Here is a 20,300-nt window from a genome sequence, read left to right as displayed (position 1 = left end):
ATTCTTCATTGTTAATATAATTTTCTTTTAAAAAAAATAATAATAAACAAAAAATGGCAACAAGTGTTCGAAAAAGTTGATTTCATAAAGAAATATACCACCGGGGAACGCATGGTAAAATAAAATAATAAAATCCAAACGGGAGAATAGTAGTGCGACTGCTATCCCATTCATATTTTCTCTATAGTTAATAAATTACAATAAACACTGAATAATACAAAATATTATAAACATTAAAATATTAGGTACAGTCACTGGCATATAATATAATATATTACCCAAAAAGTACATTATTTTAAGTAAGTATGAATCTACTGCGAGCTGAGGAATTTCTTGATGGCATCGGTATCCCTGGCCAGCCAGGATGCGTTCAACCTGATCGTCTCTACTGCCTGCTGGACGGTTCTCTCCGTACCAGGCGACTTGTGCTCCTTAAAGAATGTCTCCACCTCCCTGGCCATCTCTTCAGTAGCAAAGCTCTCTGTCGTGAACTTCACCAATCTGGCCAAAAGGAATCCACCTTGGTATCTGTCAATGAGCACCTTCCAGTTATCTTTGAAGAATTGCCAGGACAATTCCCTTCCGACTCTGGTCATAGCAACAGACATGATCACGAACACGGTGTCCTGTGAGCGCACTTCTTCCTAAAAATACAAACAAAAATAAATTAATACCAAACACTTGACCATATGGTTTTAATATAGTGCTGGTAAACAACACAGTAATATTGATAATTAGATAACGGATATGAAGTACTTACAGACATGGCGAATTCAAGCACTTTCGATAAAAGCGCAACATCTTTGGTAGCACCGAGCGCTCTGCTAATTCTATCCTTTTCTTCGTGCAAATCGGAAGAACGGTACAATTTCAACATTGTATCGTAGGTGTCCTTGTCACCGGCCCTAAGCACAGCTTTGTAGCAAGCGCTGCGCAAATCGGCCTGCAGATTTGGCCCGTTGCTGATGTGCTGCTCAAATTTCTTCTTAGCTTCGGCGACTGTGTCTTCATCGTCGAGCCAAGCCAATCTTCCAAGAACCAATCCTCTGAGCAAAGTATCCAAATGCGTCTCATTTGCTAAAGGATTCCATCCCAAACGCTTTGATATTCTGCTCAACAAGTTCTTTTCGTACTGAAATTATAAATTTCACCGTTAATAAAGTTATGATTGAAAATGCAATTTGTTATTAATATATTTACTTTTCTAAAGGCTTCATCGCAATCGGTGTGTGAAAGCAACACGCCCAACTTAGTAAGTACATTACTAATCGAGGACCAAACGGTGTAGTTCTCTTCAGCTTCGAAGGCGTTCATGAGCTTAAGTACTTCGATGGTACTTGTGTGACCAGCTTGGACCATGGCGAAAAGCTCGTCCAACAGTCCCAAACGATCAAGAGGAGGTAGACTGCGGTCGCGGATTGCAGGTACAAGACGTTCGAGCATGTCGGTGGGATATTGTGTTCTATAGTAGCCGATGGTTCCTGGATTAACTTTGATCCAATCGTTCGGACCAACGTCAGGTACAAATATTTCTCCGGTTTTGGTTTTCAATACGGTACTGGCAGATTCTTTGCCCGGATTTTTAGAGGTAGATACAGAAATGGGGATCATCCAGACGTACTCTTCGGATGGTTGGACGCCGTCCGCGCAGTACTTGCTCTGCTCGAGACTCAAGATGCAACCTTTGCCGTCTCCGGATGGCTTGCTCGAGATTTTCACAACTGGGAATCCCATTTGCTTGGTCCAGGTGGACATGACATCACCAACCGGCTTCTTGCTGGCTTCCTCCAGGGCTGCCCAAAGATCTTCGGTGAAGGTGTTCTTGTACTGATGGCGAGTCAAATACAGATTCATTCCCTTGCGGAAATCCTCGTCGCCGATGTAATAATGCAACATGCGGATGACAGAAGCTCCCTTGTTGTAACTGATATCGTCGAAAATCTCATCGATCTCCGATGGATGTCCGACAGGCACTTCGATGGGATGGGAGTTCTTCAGGCAATCCAATTCTAAAGCTCTGATGTAGATGTCGTTCACGAATTGGGTCCAGATATCGTATTCTGGGAACAAATGGTTCACGCAGAGGAATTCCACGAAGGAAGCGTAACCTTCGTTCAACCACAGATGGGTCCACCATTCCATGGTTACCAGGTTTCCAAACCATTGGTGAGCCAACTCGTGTCCGACCACCAAAGCGATCCACTGCTTTCGCACGGCCGACGTATTTTGGGGATCGACCAACAGGCAAGTTTCCCTATACAAATAATATAAAAGAAATAAGAATGTGGCTGCTTAAAGGAATACTTTCTAAACTAAAGCAATTGAAATGGATGAAGCGCAGCATTATCATATTTTAATAATTTATTTGCATTGAATAAGCAAACATTAATATTCATCAGGTTTTGCAAGAATTTCAATTTGAATTTCACGTACCAGGATTTTGACTTGAACAACAATCGACGCGATTATAAATATCTCTCGCTGTTTATTTTAGCTTTCAGCACGATTGATAAGAGAAAGCACTCGAGTTATCATTGATGTTACGATAATTAAACTTGAAGTGCTCAACTGGTGCAAATATTGTGTCGGATTTATATTGATAGTAGGAAATGGATAGAGTGCAAATATAGAGTAGGTGGATAAGTAATGTACGATTATTGGATATGAATTAAAGACCTCATCACCTGGTGTAGCGCGCGATATGTGCAATGCCGCATATTTATAATATGTTGAGTTGGCGAAGGAATAAGAGAAATGGTTGGCGCAATTTTCCAGTACAACGAGCAGGTTTATTATTTTTCCCGTGTTGGTGTTTGCGCGAGGAAATTCGATTGCACAACAACGCCACAATGAAATGCAACCAAACCGCTTTAATGTTATTATTAATTTATGAAACAATTTCAAATATTCGCCTTTCTGTTATTTGCCATTGAGGAATCGTGGGAATGAAAGTTTGATATCCTTTTTTTCCCCCATTGCGCTTACCTGTAAGTGACCAGGCCCCAGTTTTCCATGGCGCCAGCGCTAAAGTCGGCGATCGCGATAAGATCGATTTTGGGAAGAGGATAGGCGATGTTGAAGTAGTCCTTGTAGTAAGGCAACACCTTGGTGGCTACCTCGAGTGCGAACTGACCCTGCTCCTTCTTTCCTTTCGGGGTGTAAACGCGGACGAGCACTCCGTCGGAGGATTTATCCTCGACGTAATCGTACTCCCCGACGACGACTGCCACCAGGTACGTGGACATGATGGGCGTCGTCTCGAAATCGTACTTGATCAGATCACCAACGCTTTTGGTCGCCTTCACCGGCATATTGGAAAGCGCCACAAGCTTAGGCGGTACGACGAGAGCTATATCAAAGGTGGCTTTACATGCGGGCTCATCCCAACATGGGAAGCATCTCCTTGCATCTGTGGACTCGAATTGCGTAACAGCAGCGTACTGCTCCACACCAATCTCGTTCACGTACTTGCTGCGGTATAAGCCTTTCATTTTATCATTGATTTCCCCATTAAATTTAACATTAAGGTTGTAACTGCCGACCGCCAATGGTTTATTGAATGTGAATTCTGCAGTTTCATCTTCCGCCGAGACATTCACTTTGCTGGGTTCTTGTCCATCGCTCAAATTCACAGCTTTTATTTCTAAGTCTAAGGCGTTAAGTACAATCCTGTTCGTTTCCTTCACAACCTGCAATCAGTAACAAAAAAAACAAGAAAATTAGTAAAACAACACTATAGAAAAAAAAAACAAAACTAACTCCACTTTATGAACCATCTAACTGTCTTAATAAATAATTAATTATCTTAAGATGCAAATGATACGCTCTTCATATCTTCAATTTATCGCCTATTAAAATTAACATTTTATAGCTGTTATATTCATGCACTCCTATAAAACGCTCCTCAGCAAATTCGTAAATCTATGCGTAGTGAAAGATGGAAATGTTTCTATCTGAGAGTGAAAGAGAGAGAGAGAGTTTAATGAAATAATTTTCACGATCCTCATTTGAATATGATTTACCGTAAATTGTTTGCGTTACGAGAAGCCGTTCAATCCAGTTGGTTGATATGTATATGTACACATGTGCATGCACACAATGTAATAATGCCGCATTAATCACGTTGCATTACTGTGAAATATGGACGACTTACGCAACGCACACTTCAACATTACAACCATCATCATCAACAACAGCCGCATATGATGCATTGTTCGCATCCTTGAGCGGATTAAAAGTGTGCCGCCAAATTAGATCCTCATAAACAATTTTCCATTTTCTCGAATGCTGCACGAACACTCTCTCATTGCGTTATGCAATCGTACAAGAGCGCTATTTAAGTTCTAAAACACACGGTAATGATGCACGCCAATTACCTCACGTAATTGGGTTTCTTGGATCATCAGTTCGTAATTTAATTAAGAAGTTCAGAGTATCACTACTACGGATTCATTCATCTTAATTACATACTAATCCATTTAAGCTAATACAAAACTAAAATATAATTTAAAGGCTCATTTTCAAACAATAACTATAGTAGTAGAATTAATGATAATAATAGTCAATATCAATTTTCTTATCTTTATGTTACAATTTCCGTCCTCTAGAAACATGTCATGTTTTTGGCTTCAAATCCTTATCAGTACAAAACAAATTTAAGCTAAAACGCATTTAAACTCACGTGAATAAAATAAACGTTACAAAATGTAAGAAACAGTTTTCAATTGAAACGATTCAACGAAAAAGTGAGGTATTTAGTGCTTCATTCGAAACGGTAAAAATCAAAGTAAACCAGGAAAAATACGGCTACATTCGATTGTTCCCCATATTAATATGAACGTTATGCGTTAGTTATTTAATATATTGGTATTCAAGTCGACTTTCCTGATTTTAAATGTTCCGATTTTTATGTTCCTAACAAATTTGGGCATTTTTCGTTTGGATAAGGATCCAAACGGTTTCGTGAATAGCATATTCCAATTATAATTATTTATACATTCACAGCACGAGCCGCAGCAGCAGCTCATTAATTAATTTCGTAACAGATTTTCGATGGCAGCGAACACAGGTTTATATACAATAAACGTCGCGGAAATTGTGTTTCCTTAGTAGTTATGCACTTGTTAATACTGTGCGTACCATTTAGTAAGGACAATAAAAATAGAAAAGACAATTCAAGCGAGTTACAGTGTAGGAATGTGTTTGCAAAGAAACTTGATCCGAATCAAGTATTGTTACTGGATCACAGCTTAAGTTGGGTGGTCCAACACAATTCCCGCTAAATCATGAATAATTTAAACACATTTATAGCGGCGCAAAAACAAGCAGCGAACAAGATTGTAAATATATTTTATCCGAGAACAACTTCCTGTGGCGATTATCCTTTTTCTATTTAGAATGGTCACACTTGCAGCAGATAGAGCAGCATTGTATGCAAATAGCGCGTTTACAATAATTAATTTAATTTATATATAAAAATGTATATGTTTCTACGATTGCCAATGAGAAAGTGCTACGGAGATTTATATTTGTTGCTGTCTCAAACAACAAATGAAACAAAGAAAGAAGAAAAAAACAACGTCTCTGGTTGAAGAGTTCTATTGGAGGTGCCCGATCTGAGGGACAGAGAAAGAAAGAAGAAGAAAAAAAGAAGGCGGAAAATAAACAAATAATAAAAATCATGGCGGCTATTTACAAATGAATAAATGAATATTTATTATATTTACGGATAATGCAATAGCGGCAACTCGATCGTAAGCTTTCCCCTCGACATAAGACTATAACCACCGTTGGATTTCTACTAGTTTTCATCATCGTAACTCCAATGGGACAAGTTTACTAATAATTCACTCCATTCACCAAGCGCATATTAATTCAATCTTCTTAATATGCACACATTCACTACTAATTAATACATATATTCAAGCAATCTTCCAACTAATATATTTATATTTTTATCCATCCAAATTCAGTTTTTAAACAATTTATCCTACATTATCTTAAATATCTATAAATTGGACTAAGTTTTAACTAGAAATTCTTTACTATTGGGTATAGCAAATGGGACAAGTCAACCCAATACTTATTGGATGCATTATACAATCACATCAATAATGTATTACCAACATACTGTACAGGTATAATTAATAAACATCTTAATTCTCTCGTTGTGTAAATATTTTCCCGCGGTTTCCGAGAATCGACCCATACACAACTTTCAAAAATGTATTACAAAATTAATTGTATTAAGATTTTATCCGTTACTAAATGTTAATATCACAAACGTAAAACGTCACAAATTATTTCATAATGTTAATATAGGGTGTCCCAAAATTAATGGAAGATTTGAATTTGCTACCATTTGTGCAGTAAAGTATTGGCAACCCCAAAAAATAAACAATTTAACAGCTGAGAGATTAGGGTTAGTAAAAATGGGGTGTTGAATGGATTATTGAGCTTCAACAAGTGGATGCTGATTTTTCGAGCAAAATCATCATAAGCGATGAAGCATATTTTCACCTTGATGGCTTTGTTAATCGCCAAAATTGCCGCATTTTGGGACACCCTTTATAACAATTTCTAAGAAGAATTTATAGTTATAAATGCGAATATATATTAACTACTTTTTACATAATTACGTATTTAAAAAAAAACAAAAAAAACTTATCTAATTTCATTACATATTACTATTGAGTGTTCTAATGAGAAGACTTCTGCAAAAGTTGATTCAAATAAATGAAAGAACTAAAAAAAAAGAAGTTTTCTTGAATGATAGTCAAATTAAGTAACGACAGGAATAAGTAATAGTCTTTTATCAATATTATAATCGTAACACAAATCCAATTAATTCTTGTTCTTGATAAACAAATCTACAGTTGATATCTGATGTACTATTTAAGTAAATAAATATATACCAGTTCTTAAGAACAAGTTAATAATCGATCAAATCAATCTCTCCGCTGATTTTTTTTTTAATTTAAAATTAAACGGTTAAATACAAAATAATAATAATAAAAAAAAATCTCGTGTTTAAATGGACCAGAAGATTGTCGCTGTTGGACCGTGAAAAAGATTATCTTATAAATGCAACTCCTCCGTGTAGTACACTTTCTACATGTCAGACATCTGGCTCGTCAGAGAACGCATTAAAATGTATATCAATACATGGCGAGGTGTCAGGTGGATCTTTACCCACTCAATTGAATAAGCGATGATATAATAATAATAACGCAGAGTCGGCGGGCGGCGTGTCGCATGGGCATGTAACTGCCAGACAAGAGAATAACCATGACTTAATCATTAGCCTGTCGTGTACATGGTAATACTCAAATATAGCTAATTAAAATCTGAGCGCATCGATCGTCTCGCGGTTAAATAATTTACAATGCAACATACATAGCGTGTTTTCAACGTCACTCTGTTATATAATTTCAAGTCAAATATTATGTCCAGCAAACTATTAAAACTACAATAATGTTCCATTGTTACTCTTTGTATTTTTCATGACAAATTACAATGTTTGTATTGGATTTAGAAACAATATAAAGTGGTTACCATAATATTTAATCTATAGAGAGAAAAAAACTGCATGGTTTTGATATAATGCAATAAAGATAACCGAAGTACTTGGTATATTAAATTAAAGCATTGTGTTTGGATAGCTTTGTGGCGATGATTGGGCTTTATGAAAACGTATGGTGTTGTGCCAATGAAAGGCAATAGACGGAGAGAAACAACACGCCAAGTGGATAATTGATTGATATTGAGTAGGTTTATTGAATGCGAGGCAATAAAGTTTGCCCCGGTGCTTTTAATTAGAATCGCCTATAATGTGTATTATTATAATTGCTTTATTATTAGAATCGAATGCGATTTGAATAAATGTTTATTTCAGTAATGTCTTGGTAGCCGTCGTAATGGACGACGACGGTGAATTATGCGAATCCGCGGGTATATAAATAATATTGGAGCCGCACAATCGACTCTTAAATTACATTTTATGCAAAAGTTATGATCGTTATTCAAGAAACTGCCGCCGCACGCCACACGGCCGGGCTTGCCTTTTATTGTATTACACTTGCACCAATATCGATTTGCAATAGGCGATAACTTATTGGCATTGGCAACAAATGGAAGGAACTGCAACTAACCGCAACATCCAGATTGTATAATAAACTTGATACAGATATGAATTATTTCACACTTCGATAATTAAATTTCAACTGAAGATACATCATATAATCTCAGAATTTATTATTCAATTTAATAGTTTACAATGATCAACAATTAATTTAATATTGTAAACTAAACTAAAATTATTATATAGTAAATTGTATTATATAATAATTTGGAAATCATTAAAAAGATACAATTGTGGATGGAATTGTGGATCTAATACTAAATAATCTCTCGAATATTGAAGATCAATGAATACGATGTTAAAATTGTTGAGGGTTGAAAAATGAGACATCATATATTCTCAGAATTTATTATTGAATTTAATAGTTTACTATGATCAGCAATTAATTTAATATTGTTTGTTATCTTCATATTAATATATTCTCTATTACAAATTAAAATTATTATATAATAAATTGTATTATATAATAATTTGGAAATCATTAAAAAGATACAATTGTGGATGGAATTGTGGATCTATTACTAAATAATCTCTCGAATATTGAAGATCAATAAAGATCATGTTAAAATTGCTGAGGGTTGAAAAATGAGACGCTATGATCGGTATAATTATACCATAAACGTAATGAAAGGTAGATGTGTATGATCTCACATGATAAATATTGCAAGCGAACAATGCTATGATGTAATGTGAAATGATGAATGATGTATCTTGTTAAGTTGAGGAAATTATAATATTCCATGAAAAAAAAAGTCAAACTGAAAATAAACTCTATGTATCGAATTTTAACAAAGTTTTCAAACATAAATCCTAAGAAAAATAATTGTGTTTCAGACAAATTACTAAAATTTTTCTGTTGTTGAAATTATTTAAAAATAAAAAACGAAGTTTTCAAGAAAATATAAATTATACATAATTATTATGTAAATATAAGCAAATTTCTTAAAAATAGTTATGTAAATACCAATAAGAATAAGTAAATAAAAGTAATGATTACATTGTATATGTAGTTAGTATCACGTTTAACAATTGCATTATGTTGCAATTACTTATAAAAAAAAAAAGAAACAGTATTTGCTGAAAAGAACTGGGTAAATAGTAAAGAACAGAAAAACATTTTTTTATGGACGAGGAGTAAAGTCTGTCGTTATATAACACGGATACCGTGATTGCGGATCGTTAGTCATTAAATGCTTTCCTATTAGAACGTTGATTTGCTCCAAAGCCGTAATTTTCAAATAACAATAAACGCTTTTATTGCTACCTGCCATTTGTGGATCTACACCTAACTACCGCCTGCTATTTTACTCGGCCGCCGTACATGCGGGCAAAAGCACATGAACCTCTTACATAAATGGGATTTATAAACTACATAACGCGTATTTTATGTCCCAAAACGACAAGACATTATCATTTCACGATCGCAATTCGAAAAGTAATTGACCGTTGTTGATACAGTAGTTTTTTTTTAATAACATTGCACGTCATGTTAGTAAATAAACTTAAGTTAACTTTATAGGTTTACTGCTGTCTACATTTTACCAAATGCAATTACAATTAAAAATCAAATAACTTATAAATATAAATTTACGCAAATACAAGTAATGCATCTACTTGAGTATAGGTTATTATAAAATGTATCATGACTACTTCGACAAGTAGTATTATTATTATTACTGGTTACATTTGATTTGCGCGAATGCATGCAGATTGTGAAAAGTATTATTGCGACTACTCAATGGAATGATAAGTAATGTTAAAAGTATTGACATTAGAATGGCAAATGAAAGGATTGTCTGCATCAATCATCAGTTGGAAACGGAGAAACGGCGTGTAATTGGTAATACTAAATTTGATGTGCAATTACATTTGCAGCGACCGGATTCCAAAGATCGATCGAGAAATAATAAAAAAAATTGCTGGAGAACAGAAAGAAACTGTACGTATCCATATAAGAAAAAAAAATAAGTTCCGGAATTAATAATAGTAATTACATACATTTCGCAATGCGAAAAAGCAAAAGGAAACATTCCATTAGTATAAATAAATCATTGGGTTTATTGGATTTGTTTTGTGTACGTGTGCACTGAATCCAGTGCAAAAGTGGGTAGTTTCTAATGCAATGTAAATATATTGTTTATTTATAATGTAAGAGGTGTTTTTATTTCGTATAATAACTGGTCGCACGGAGGATAAGAAGGAAATAAACAGAAACATGTGCGGCATTAGCATCTTTAATAGTTGATAGTGAGCCTAATAAATATTCATATGTTTGTATAATGCACGGAGATAGACTAATTGCATTTGCAGACATGTTCATTATACGACAGGCGTTACAATTTTACACCTCAAAGCATCTTTCTTCGCTCACAATTGATATTTCCAATTAACATTTCGCGAGTCGTGTAAACGCCAGTAATACCTAATAATCTCACGTGTAAGTGCCTTCATTAAATTGTCTAATCCCGCACGGCTTATAGTAATAAACTATAGCACAAAGTGCAAAGAGATAAAATAACATAATTAAAAAAATAGAAAAGAAAAGCGCTTCTCCTGCATAAACATTCTAAAAATAAATTTGAAAACAAAACGAGCGTAATAATATTCGCCATTGTTCTCTGTCGTTATTGAATTAGCGAATTCCTGTGTGCGAAATGCCAATGTCGAAGAATAATACATTTTCATGTCATCGTTTCTCCGCGCTGCGACAATAGTTTCGGTGTTTAAAATTCGGAAGGAAAAGAAAACAGAAACGCACTTCTGCAGGATTGAGGTCACGGGAGCAAAGACTTTAAGAGATCTGCTTCTGCCTCTGGCCGGCAGAAAGAAGAAACAGTAAGAAAAATATAAAAAATATAAAATAAAAAGTGTTCACCTTTATCTCACTTTTGCGACGAGTTGAATGTCCTTTGCGGGCGATGGGAGTGTACCAGAAATTGGATGGTAATTAAATTAATTCACTCCAATTTTCTTACATTTTATTATTGTTTTCCCCGACTCGCGGATTCTGTTTCCTTTTGGGACGCGTAGGCCCAGCGGCGCACAGAGTCTTTAGCTTTAACCACAGCCTAGGTGTTCTGTAATAAACGCCGCAATAGCCAATCCCAACCTCTGATTTCAATAATTTATTCGTAGCCTCAACAATCATTGTTCTGCACAAGAAATGTAATAAGTGACTAAGTTTTTTCATAATAAATTATCTAAAATATTTGCTTTTTTTAACCGATAATTTTGATTATTATTTTAAGCAATTTTACTATATTAGTATCAAACTTTGTAGTTTCAATGTAAAACTCTTATAAAGGGTGTCCCAAAATTAACACAAGATTTGAACTAAATAGAAAATACAGTTTTTAGTCTTCAGATTTTATTGACTCATAAACTGTGTTTTCTATTTAATTCAAATCTTGTTAATATTGGGACACCCTTTATGAACTGAAAAAAGTAAGTATTAAATATGAATTCCAATTAGTGAATGTTCATTCAAAAGTTTTAAGAAGAAAATCTAAAATTAAATTAATATTTAAAACAGGTTGATTGAAGTAAAAATATTTATAAATTTGAAAAAGTATACTTAAGAAGAAAAATATTTATACAAAGTTTGCAGAGGAATGAAAAAGTCTAAATGTGTCAACTGAAAATAGTAATTACATCCTTACATTCCATGATTTATGTCATTATTCTGTGCTTATTATTCTTCAGTTTATTTTTCTAAATTTGAAATGTCAATTCATTTTAACGTCACGATTTTATTCGACCGTTGCTGGACATTTGCAACAACACACAAAAACGAAAGAACTTATGGTAAAGTTATGTAAGTATTAATAGGAACGCAAGAAGTCACGAACGTGTGCCGTTCATAATTTTCAGTAGCTCACGACGAGAGTATTACAGCAATTCAGTTTTTCCCATTTACCATAGAATTATTGACTCGCACGGCTCGCCATCATATAAATCAAATATGCAATGGACTTGTACATGTAGCACGATTAAAATCGAACGTCAATATGATTGATTTATGGGCTCTAATTACGAGATTCGAGTCAATCAATCGACGGCTCCATACATATACTATACATTCGGTGAAACCAATAAACTATTAATTATGTATAACAAAAGAATGAAAGAAATGCGCCACGACAATGTTGCCTGCATCTTGCGTTCAATAATGGAAATCCTCATTGATAACGTTCCTTTTATGTATTTCGAAAAACCTGTTCATAAGCTCGAGCAGGCACTTTACGATAGGATTGAAATAGTCGTTTCGTTAAGTGAGGTATAAACTGTTACCCTTCACGAGGGTGGTCGTCTATGGTCAGTCCTTAAAATTAGTATCCTAAAAGGACAATTCCAGTAAACGGATACTAACGAAGAAGATAAATTCAATATCGAAGTGATCAGAAGAGAACCTTTGAAAAGAATAAATCAATATAGACGTTATTAATATTGGCATCATTAAATTGTATTGTATCATCGCGCACCTACTAAAAGGTAGGCATAACGTGCATTCCGCACGCCTTAATTTTATTTATTACGTGAATTATGCACATTTATGTATATTTATGCCGAGATAAGATAAACTTTACATGTTCGTAGCGTGTAGTTTGTGTACATTGTATTTTCGTGCCCGGAGGCTGCGAATCGATTCCGAAATGTCGTTTCAGCATCTTGATTGATCGCATCTCTTATATCACATACACATTCATTCTCGATTCACAAATATTTCAACTAATTATCCTACATTTTCTAACGTTATTTCAAGAATGCATTAGCGCAAATCAATTATGTTAATACTGCCATAAATTAAAAGCAAATTATTCAAAAGATTCCTCAATCACATCGCATAATTGCAAAGTGTTGGTTGCATTGTTACAAGAAAATGCAGAAGATTCTAAAATTTAAATTGAAACAATTTGTATCAAGGAAAATTTAATATAAATTGATGGAAATTGAAAAATATAGATTTTTATATACGTTTATATTTAAAGTAATTAGCAATAAATTAAACGAACAACGTATGTATTTATGCCTTAATTATCGTTTATCCTGCATCAATTAAAAGTCAATTATAAAATTCCTGTTGCATACACTTTGTATATCATTTACGACAGAACAATTGGAAATCAGTCTGTAATGCATCGATTCTTCAGATCACTTAAACTTTCTTTTAGTAAAGGCTAAAAAAATTGAAAGTAGAGTTCCAATTTAATTAAATTGGCGTAGTTTAATAGCGAATTTATGTTAATTCTGATCTAATCTTAAACACGTGCGCCCGTATATAGAAATGTTTTAAATATAAACGGTCCGTTATCAAAGTAATCGTTTGTTTAACACCAATTTGCTTAAATGATTTTCCAATTAAAACGTGAAAAAAATCAAGTTTAATTTAGAAATTTGTAAACTCATTGTATCTAATTGTAGCAGAAGTACACTTTGATCTGTTATTTCTCTTCTGTACGTGCCAAGTCTGCCAAAACAATGATTGCACAAAATAATTCAATTTATATTTTTCAAAATAGAAACAATACTTGTTCATTCACAATAATAAAAAAAAATAAAATGCAAGTAAAAGTGAGTGCGTTATGTAGTTTCAATTCCAACATAATTCAATCACTCGTGCACTTTTATACTGGTTGTTTAGGAAAACCTTTCTATATTCATGTACGTGCTTGGAAACTAGTTTTTTTTTGCGTACAAAAGCATCCAATGAATTTTATGACGGCGACTGCAATAAATTTTAAAACTCGAAAAGTTTTGCCGTTTCTTTATTTTTAATTCCACTTGTACAATTAAAACGGAAAAGAAAACGTATTTATGGACGCATTTAAACGGACGGTAAGTAAAATCATTGCTGTAACCAACCAAGTCGAGTCGAGTCGCTTGACAAAAATGGAAATACACTTTTAGATAACCCAAATTCTCCGCTCGAAGAAATTTTAAAAGAAACCAAACAACAACGAGTCACGAGTCAAGATTCCCCGAAATCATTTAATTAAAGGTTATGGATGGATCTTTAAATCTCTAATCGTTATTTTATTCCGTTTTATTAAAATATTATTCATATTTTATGATTTTCTAAATTTATTTTATCCTCAAGCTACAAAAGTAACTCTAACACCTACACTAAATATATTGAAACCAATCAAATAAATCTATTGAATAAAAAAAATTGAGATTTGTCTATTAAATTAATGAGGTGAATAATATTGAAAGAAAATTGGTCAAGTTTGGGTCAATATTATAAATTAAAAGAGTTTGCGAAACGCGAGGTTCAACGAACCATCGCCTCACGATCTGACCCAAATTCGAATGATTTTTGTTTTCGACTCATTATGCGGACTTAATGAGCCGAGTTCTGTCTTTTGTGTTCCATTCATTCCTTTAATAATAGATGAGATTCGATCGAAGCACACACACACAACACATGCAGCTTTCCACCATCAATTACGAATATAGGTTTGTGTAAATCTGTGATAACCTTTTCACCCGATACGAAGTTTGCTATCATTATTTTACCATACAACATACGATTCTCTTCTCATTGGCACATAGATATATCTATTAAAACACACCATATTTCCATGATATACAATTTCATTCTTGAATACGCGCATTTCTTGTTTTATATAAAATAAGTCATATTTAGGTAATTTACCACAACTCCACTTTATGTAAATTATAAATAATAAAGGAAATCATGCGGCAAAGGGGTTGTGAATACACGAAACGGACAGGAAATTCATGCAGTGAATCATCCCCAACTGTTTCAGTGCATAATTTACAACCCCTTTTATCGAACCACGAAAACGTATTCCTGACATGAAGAACACTTTGTTAAAAATCAATATTCAATAACTAATAAATTATAATAATAAAGAAACCTTTACATAATATAAACAAATTAACACAAATTATAATACAAGCTAGAAGGATATTAGTACAAAAAAACACTCAATTAACGAAAGAAAATAAGTTTCTAATATGTGAAGATGGAATTAGGTTTATTCTATCTACAAAACTTAAAAAATACAAAAATCAAGATGCCAGAGAAATAATCACAAAGAAATACAAGTAGAGATTTACATATAAATGTATAAATACAATAGTTAACTAATTGGATAAAAATACAAACATAAACAGGAAATGTTAATTAACAAAGATGAATTTTCTAAAAATCAATTATTTTGAAATAGACGTGTAAATCCACAATAAATCATTTAGTCTCAGTAATTATTTATACATTAGCCTAATGCAAATGTATAAGAAAAAAAACTGGGTAGAGATATGCATATTCGTTTTTCAAGTATGGGACATGTGACCTGATTTATGCATACGATTTTCAATGTAAATCGTTGCGTTGTGTATGTTTTCTTTTTAAATAATCATTCCATAAATTATTTCAGCTTTTGCTTTGGCGAAACTGAAATAAATGCCATCAATATTTCTATTAATTAATACGAATAAACAACATTTAGTACAACATTCTCAGTAGGCGGATTAATCAATAATGTAAACGTGAGAATTGCGTTTAGTTAAAATGTATTTAAATGAAATTTCAATATAAACTGATAATTTTAATTATTGTTTAAAAACGGAAATAATTTGAAATTTTCTAATCATTTCCAATGATTATAACTTAAAGAAACGTTTTAGTAATAATTTAAGCACAAAGAAACAATGACTATTGTTAATTATTAATTATTGAAATTTAAATGATGTTATTTAAATGCATTCAATGTTTACAAAGTTAACGAAGTATTTAACTAATAATGTAAGCAAATGATTATCGTTTGAAATTGGTAGTTGTAATTATTGATTGTTTGCAGTTCGAAAACGAAATGAACCGGTGCAGAGGAAATCCACGATTCAGTTTGCAATTTCCACAAATTAGCTGTAAACACGTTTGGGAAAACGTCGAGTGCTGTGTGTGCACAGGGATCGATCGACACACGTCGAATTCGGAATGCGTTTTACGTGGTCACTTAATAGTCAGAGGATGTATTAGAAACGTAAACGCGATTTTATGTGCGCCGATGATTGTTACTGCCTCACGCTAATGAACAGAAGATTTATTTATCGTCATCAATTAGTCTGCAGTCAGCAGTAAACCTTGTCTATTTCTATTTCTCTCTGTCTCTCACTTCAAAGCATTAATTGGTTTACAGTAAACCGCGTGGCCCCCTCTGGGCCCCATCCACGATGACAACACGATTTGCATATTTGCAAATGCTATTTCTCTATTAATTAATTATTTATTTATTTATTTTTTCTCTCTCTCTCTATGTCGACATACATTAAATGTAAATATTACCATTATACCGTTCAATTACGACTGCAACGAGACTAATAATGTGATGTACAAGCATTTCTCGATTTTTTTTACAACATTAAATATACACTATTCAAATACAAACATAAATGCTAAATTAATTTACAATAATGTTTATATCAATATTAACTCAAGAAATAACCTAATAATTATAACAGAATTAATATTGGAATACTATTTGAAAACAAATATATAAAATATAATAATCATCTGACATTTTTCCAAGCTATAATTTCAGTTTAAAAATAAAATAAAAACCACTTTTTTACATAACATAAACTTCTTATTTAAGTTTACTGAACATCGGGATTTCCGTAACTATTGACATCTAAATTATTATTAAAATGTTTAATCAATTCCAAACGGAAAGTAATAAACTAATTTATAGTAAGCTACAAATCATACTAAAATTATTTTGTAAAAATGCAAAAAGTCAATGTGATACTTCTTCCTCTTGCACACTTTTCTCATACAGCCATTCTTATTTGGTTTAATTCAATAAGAATACAAGTACTGTGGAACCTCGCATAACGAGTAAAATGAATTGTAAGAAAATGGTTCGCTTAACGAGCCACGTTTCGAATAACGAGTGACGATGAGAAGAGAAGTCTCGGATTGCGAGCCTGTTACCTCATTTTTAATACTTGTATACACATATTATGTGTATTTTTGAATATGTTTCACTATACGAGTTAAAATCCGAAAATTTTGGAACGGATTAAGCGAAGTTCCACAATATTTCTATTTAAAAATTGCAGTAATTCACTTAATAACAACAGTCAAAATGTAGTTTCTCATTTTCTACACTTTTATCTCACATATAATGTGTATTATTAACACTTGTTTAAATGTATAAACTGTTTCATTCAATTAGATGCAATAAACGTTAACAGATCTTAATATTAATGACTTGCTTCCGTGTCTATTATTTAGAACGATCAATTTAGTTATGAAAAGCATTTAGTAAACATTAATATTTATTTAAACTGAAGCTAAACTAAAAAATATTAGTAAATGCAAAATGTGTATCTTAATAGCAGCAGCAGGTCGTATTTCATCATATACGAATTAGTCAATTAACACTTCCTTTATAAGCCTTATTTTATTTTGACTGCATCCGTTTATTTGTAGATCGTATCTCTTTCAGCACTGATTTATATGGACTATCTATGGTAATGCATACAAAATATTCCTTTCAAATTTATGGACGTGTAATAAATTTGAAATATTTGTATTGTCAGTATATATTATAAATGGTGTTATTAGTTAATATTTATTAGTACTATAAAATAAAATTAAATAAATCACTACTGGTATTTGAATTTTGCATGTAAAATTTAAGTAATCAATTTCTGTAATTACTCTCTTAGAATGTGCTTCAATCTATATGTGAAAAACGTCTTTAATTTGATTAATTCTGTATACTATGTTCAAAGTGATAAATTTAGTGTTTTTTTTTATTAAGATTTACTTGAAAACAGCACGAGATGAAAAATAATAATAATAAGTAAAAGCAATGTGTTTTCATTTTTGTTTCGAATGAATAGAAGAAGTTTGGATGGGGAGAAAAGAGCCATTCAAAAAACATTGTACACAATAAATCTTAATAAGCACCCTACAGATTCATCCATTATGCATGGCAGAAGATCGATAGCCAGTTAGGAGGAGGCTACACATTTCGAACATGTTCATTAAAAAATCATAGGTGGTAATGATTTATATTTGTTTCAAGTTGTAGATGTGGAAAACTCAATAGAGTAAATACAAGCATGATGTACATCATTTTCAGAAGAAACATAATTAAATAATAGAAATAAATAAATCTCACAGCGAATTGATATTCTTGTGATTGAAGTTCTGGAAAATCTATAATAGTTTGAATAGATGGAAATTGAAGCATAAATAGGGAATAAAACAATAATTGTAGCTCAAAACTGAAGTAATTTAAAAATAAACCACAAAAAGGAGTGTCTTCATTTTAGAGAATTTCTTGAAAAGAAAAAAAAGTTAAAAGTAAATTTAGAAGACTAAAAGAAATGATTATTGAAATAATTCTTAAAAATGATTAATTTTATACAGAAATGTAAACAGACTAAGAATGATCAATAACCGTATTTTTATTATTGTTGTGGGTAAAGAGTAAACGCGTTTTTTTATAGATTTTTGGTTGATGGCAATTTATACAAACAGAGTAACAAATAGAAATTGTTTGTATCGATTGAAGATGTTCTGGACAGAAGGGAACTTTTCGATCCATACTCGTGAGTTTTATATTTTTCGTTGGATACAATTTGCGGTTGCGGGTGTTGGACGTTCGTGTCGAGTGCAGTCGTTTGTATTGATTGAAGGAGTGAATCGTGAGGTGAGTCTCGGCACTCGCCATACGACGATTTCTGACCTAATTCTGCTGCATTTTTGGGAAAGGCTGAGTATGTGTGTGTTTGAGTATGTGTGCGGGGGGATCATGACTTGGCACGATGGTATGGAAAGTTTTTCGGGCGATGATAGCAGTCGCGGCGAACGGAGTGCGGCCTGCCTGCCTCTCGACACTACAGTGTACATGTGAATATGTGTGATAAGGAGGAGTATGTAACGAGTATAATAACGGGCGTATGTGGAGAAATAAGGATGAGGAGGGTGGTCTTGTAGTAGTGTGTTGATGGATCCTACCTCAATTTTTATGGAGACATCTCCTACGAAAGTGAGCGATTTCAGGTCGGGCGTGATGGATAGCTGGTAGTGAAGCGGCTTCACGGCGTTCGGAAGGCGCTCGAAAGGCTTTGCTTCAGGCATTTTCACTTTCTCGGTGAGAGACGTTGAGTACGTTCTTCTGCACGGCTCCTCTGGTACGTGGGTCGTCGTCGTCGGCTGTAACTGCAATCGCCGCCCTACTAACACTGACACGGCAACCGACTGAACCACTGCCGCTCCGCTCCGATTATAAACTCTACGTAGAGGGGCAGGACGGTCCAATAACGGTAGTAGCACGCCGTTCTTCCCGCTTGCCGATACACCACCCAACTGCCGCTGCCGTTGCAACTGCCTTTGCCTTTGCCAATGCAACTGCAACCGTTGATGAACCTTACCCTCGATGGATAACACCTCGCGTCTCCAAACAGACGTCCTTAAACCAATACCTCCAACAGATCTTCCTATTCCTGTATCACCACAACTAACAGCAGCAGCTCTTCCAATTCCTCTACAACCTCCAGCAGCAGCAGCCCTTCCGAAACTCAAAAACATTTGTTTTTGTTTATGACATACACAGCCTCGCAACCACGTGCTCACTTGATGCCGACGATGAAGATCATTCCCCACTGACAGTGACAACTTGTGATCAATTCAAATCAAATGATCGAAATACTACCTCGAAACGAAGACAAATTAAATGTTTACATAGAGCGACTCACTTTCTCTTTCCTTCCAAATATACATACATATAATGCACGCATGTAGCGATTTTAAAAATAAACTAAACCGTTTACATGCACATGCCGCGCGCTCTATCAATAGGCCTCCTTACGTAATCCTCGTCAATTTCTCTGTTAGGGTGACGACTCCGCATCTGAAAGCATGCATTCTTCGTCTGTGTTTGGCATAGAAGATACATTCGTTGGAAACGGGTTCGAAGTTCTCGTTCGTTCCCTCATGGAAAATTTACAGTTAGTCCGAAAGACGTGAAGGCGGCAGCGAATCGATCGCATTTTCCCGATTTCAGGAGATGCAACTTCACACCTCTACCAGAGACGTATTCAGTAATAATTTACAAATTGAATTATTCAAATACGGAAAATACCAACCTTATATCACATTATCACATAAGATGAGTCT

General features: G+C 33.7%; 1 protein-coding gene across 1 annotated transcript; it reads right to left on the bottom strand.

The window, feature by feature from the left end:
- Nucleotides 1–36: 36 nt before the first annotated feature.
- Nucleotides 37–19,901, bottom strand: LOC108562938 (puromycin-sensitive aminopeptidase). The gene is made up of 5 exons (XM_017921450.1): nucleotides 19,140–19,901; nucleotides 2,986–3,689; nucleotides 1,201–2,254; nucleotides 761–1,132; nucleotides 37–644 (listed from the first exon to the last, which is right to left on the bottom strand). The coding sequence occupies exons 1-5, from the start codon at nucleotides 19,710–19,712 to the stop codon at nucleotides 312–314; spliced, it is 3,036 nt and encodes a 1,011-aa protein (XP_017776939.1). The 5' UTR covers nucleotides 19,713–19,901; the 3' UTR covers nucleotides 37–311.
- Nucleotides 19,902–20,300: the final 399 nt, after the last annotated feature.

The sequence above is a fragment of the Nicrophorus vespilloides genome, unplaced genomic scaffold (genome assembly GCF_001412225.1).
Source record: "Nicrophorus vespilloides isolate i.1.1-1 unplaced genomic scaffold, Nicve_v1.0, whole genome shotgun sequence".
Classification (NCBI taxonomy): domain Eukaryota; kingdom Metazoa; phylum Arthropoda; class Insecta; order Coleoptera; family Silphidae; genus Nicrophorus; species Nicrophorus vespilloides.
This window is presented reverse-complemented; position numbering and strand designations above follow the sequence as displayed.

Excerpts from the sequence above, each read along its gene's own strand:
- LOC108562938 (XM_017921450.1), bottom strand. The coding sequence starts at position 19,712 with ATGTTTTTGAGTTTCGGAAGGGCTGCTGCTGCTGGAGGTTGTAGAGGA. Across the intron at positions 3,690-19,139 it reads ATGTCTCCATAAAAATTGAG|GTTGTGAAGGAAACGAACAG; the intron begins GTAGGATCCATC and ends TACTGATTGCAG. Across the intron at positions 1,133-1,200 it reads GCGATGAAGCCTTTAGAAAA|TACGAAAAGAACTTGTTGAG; the intron begins GTAAATATATTA and ends TTATAATTTCAG.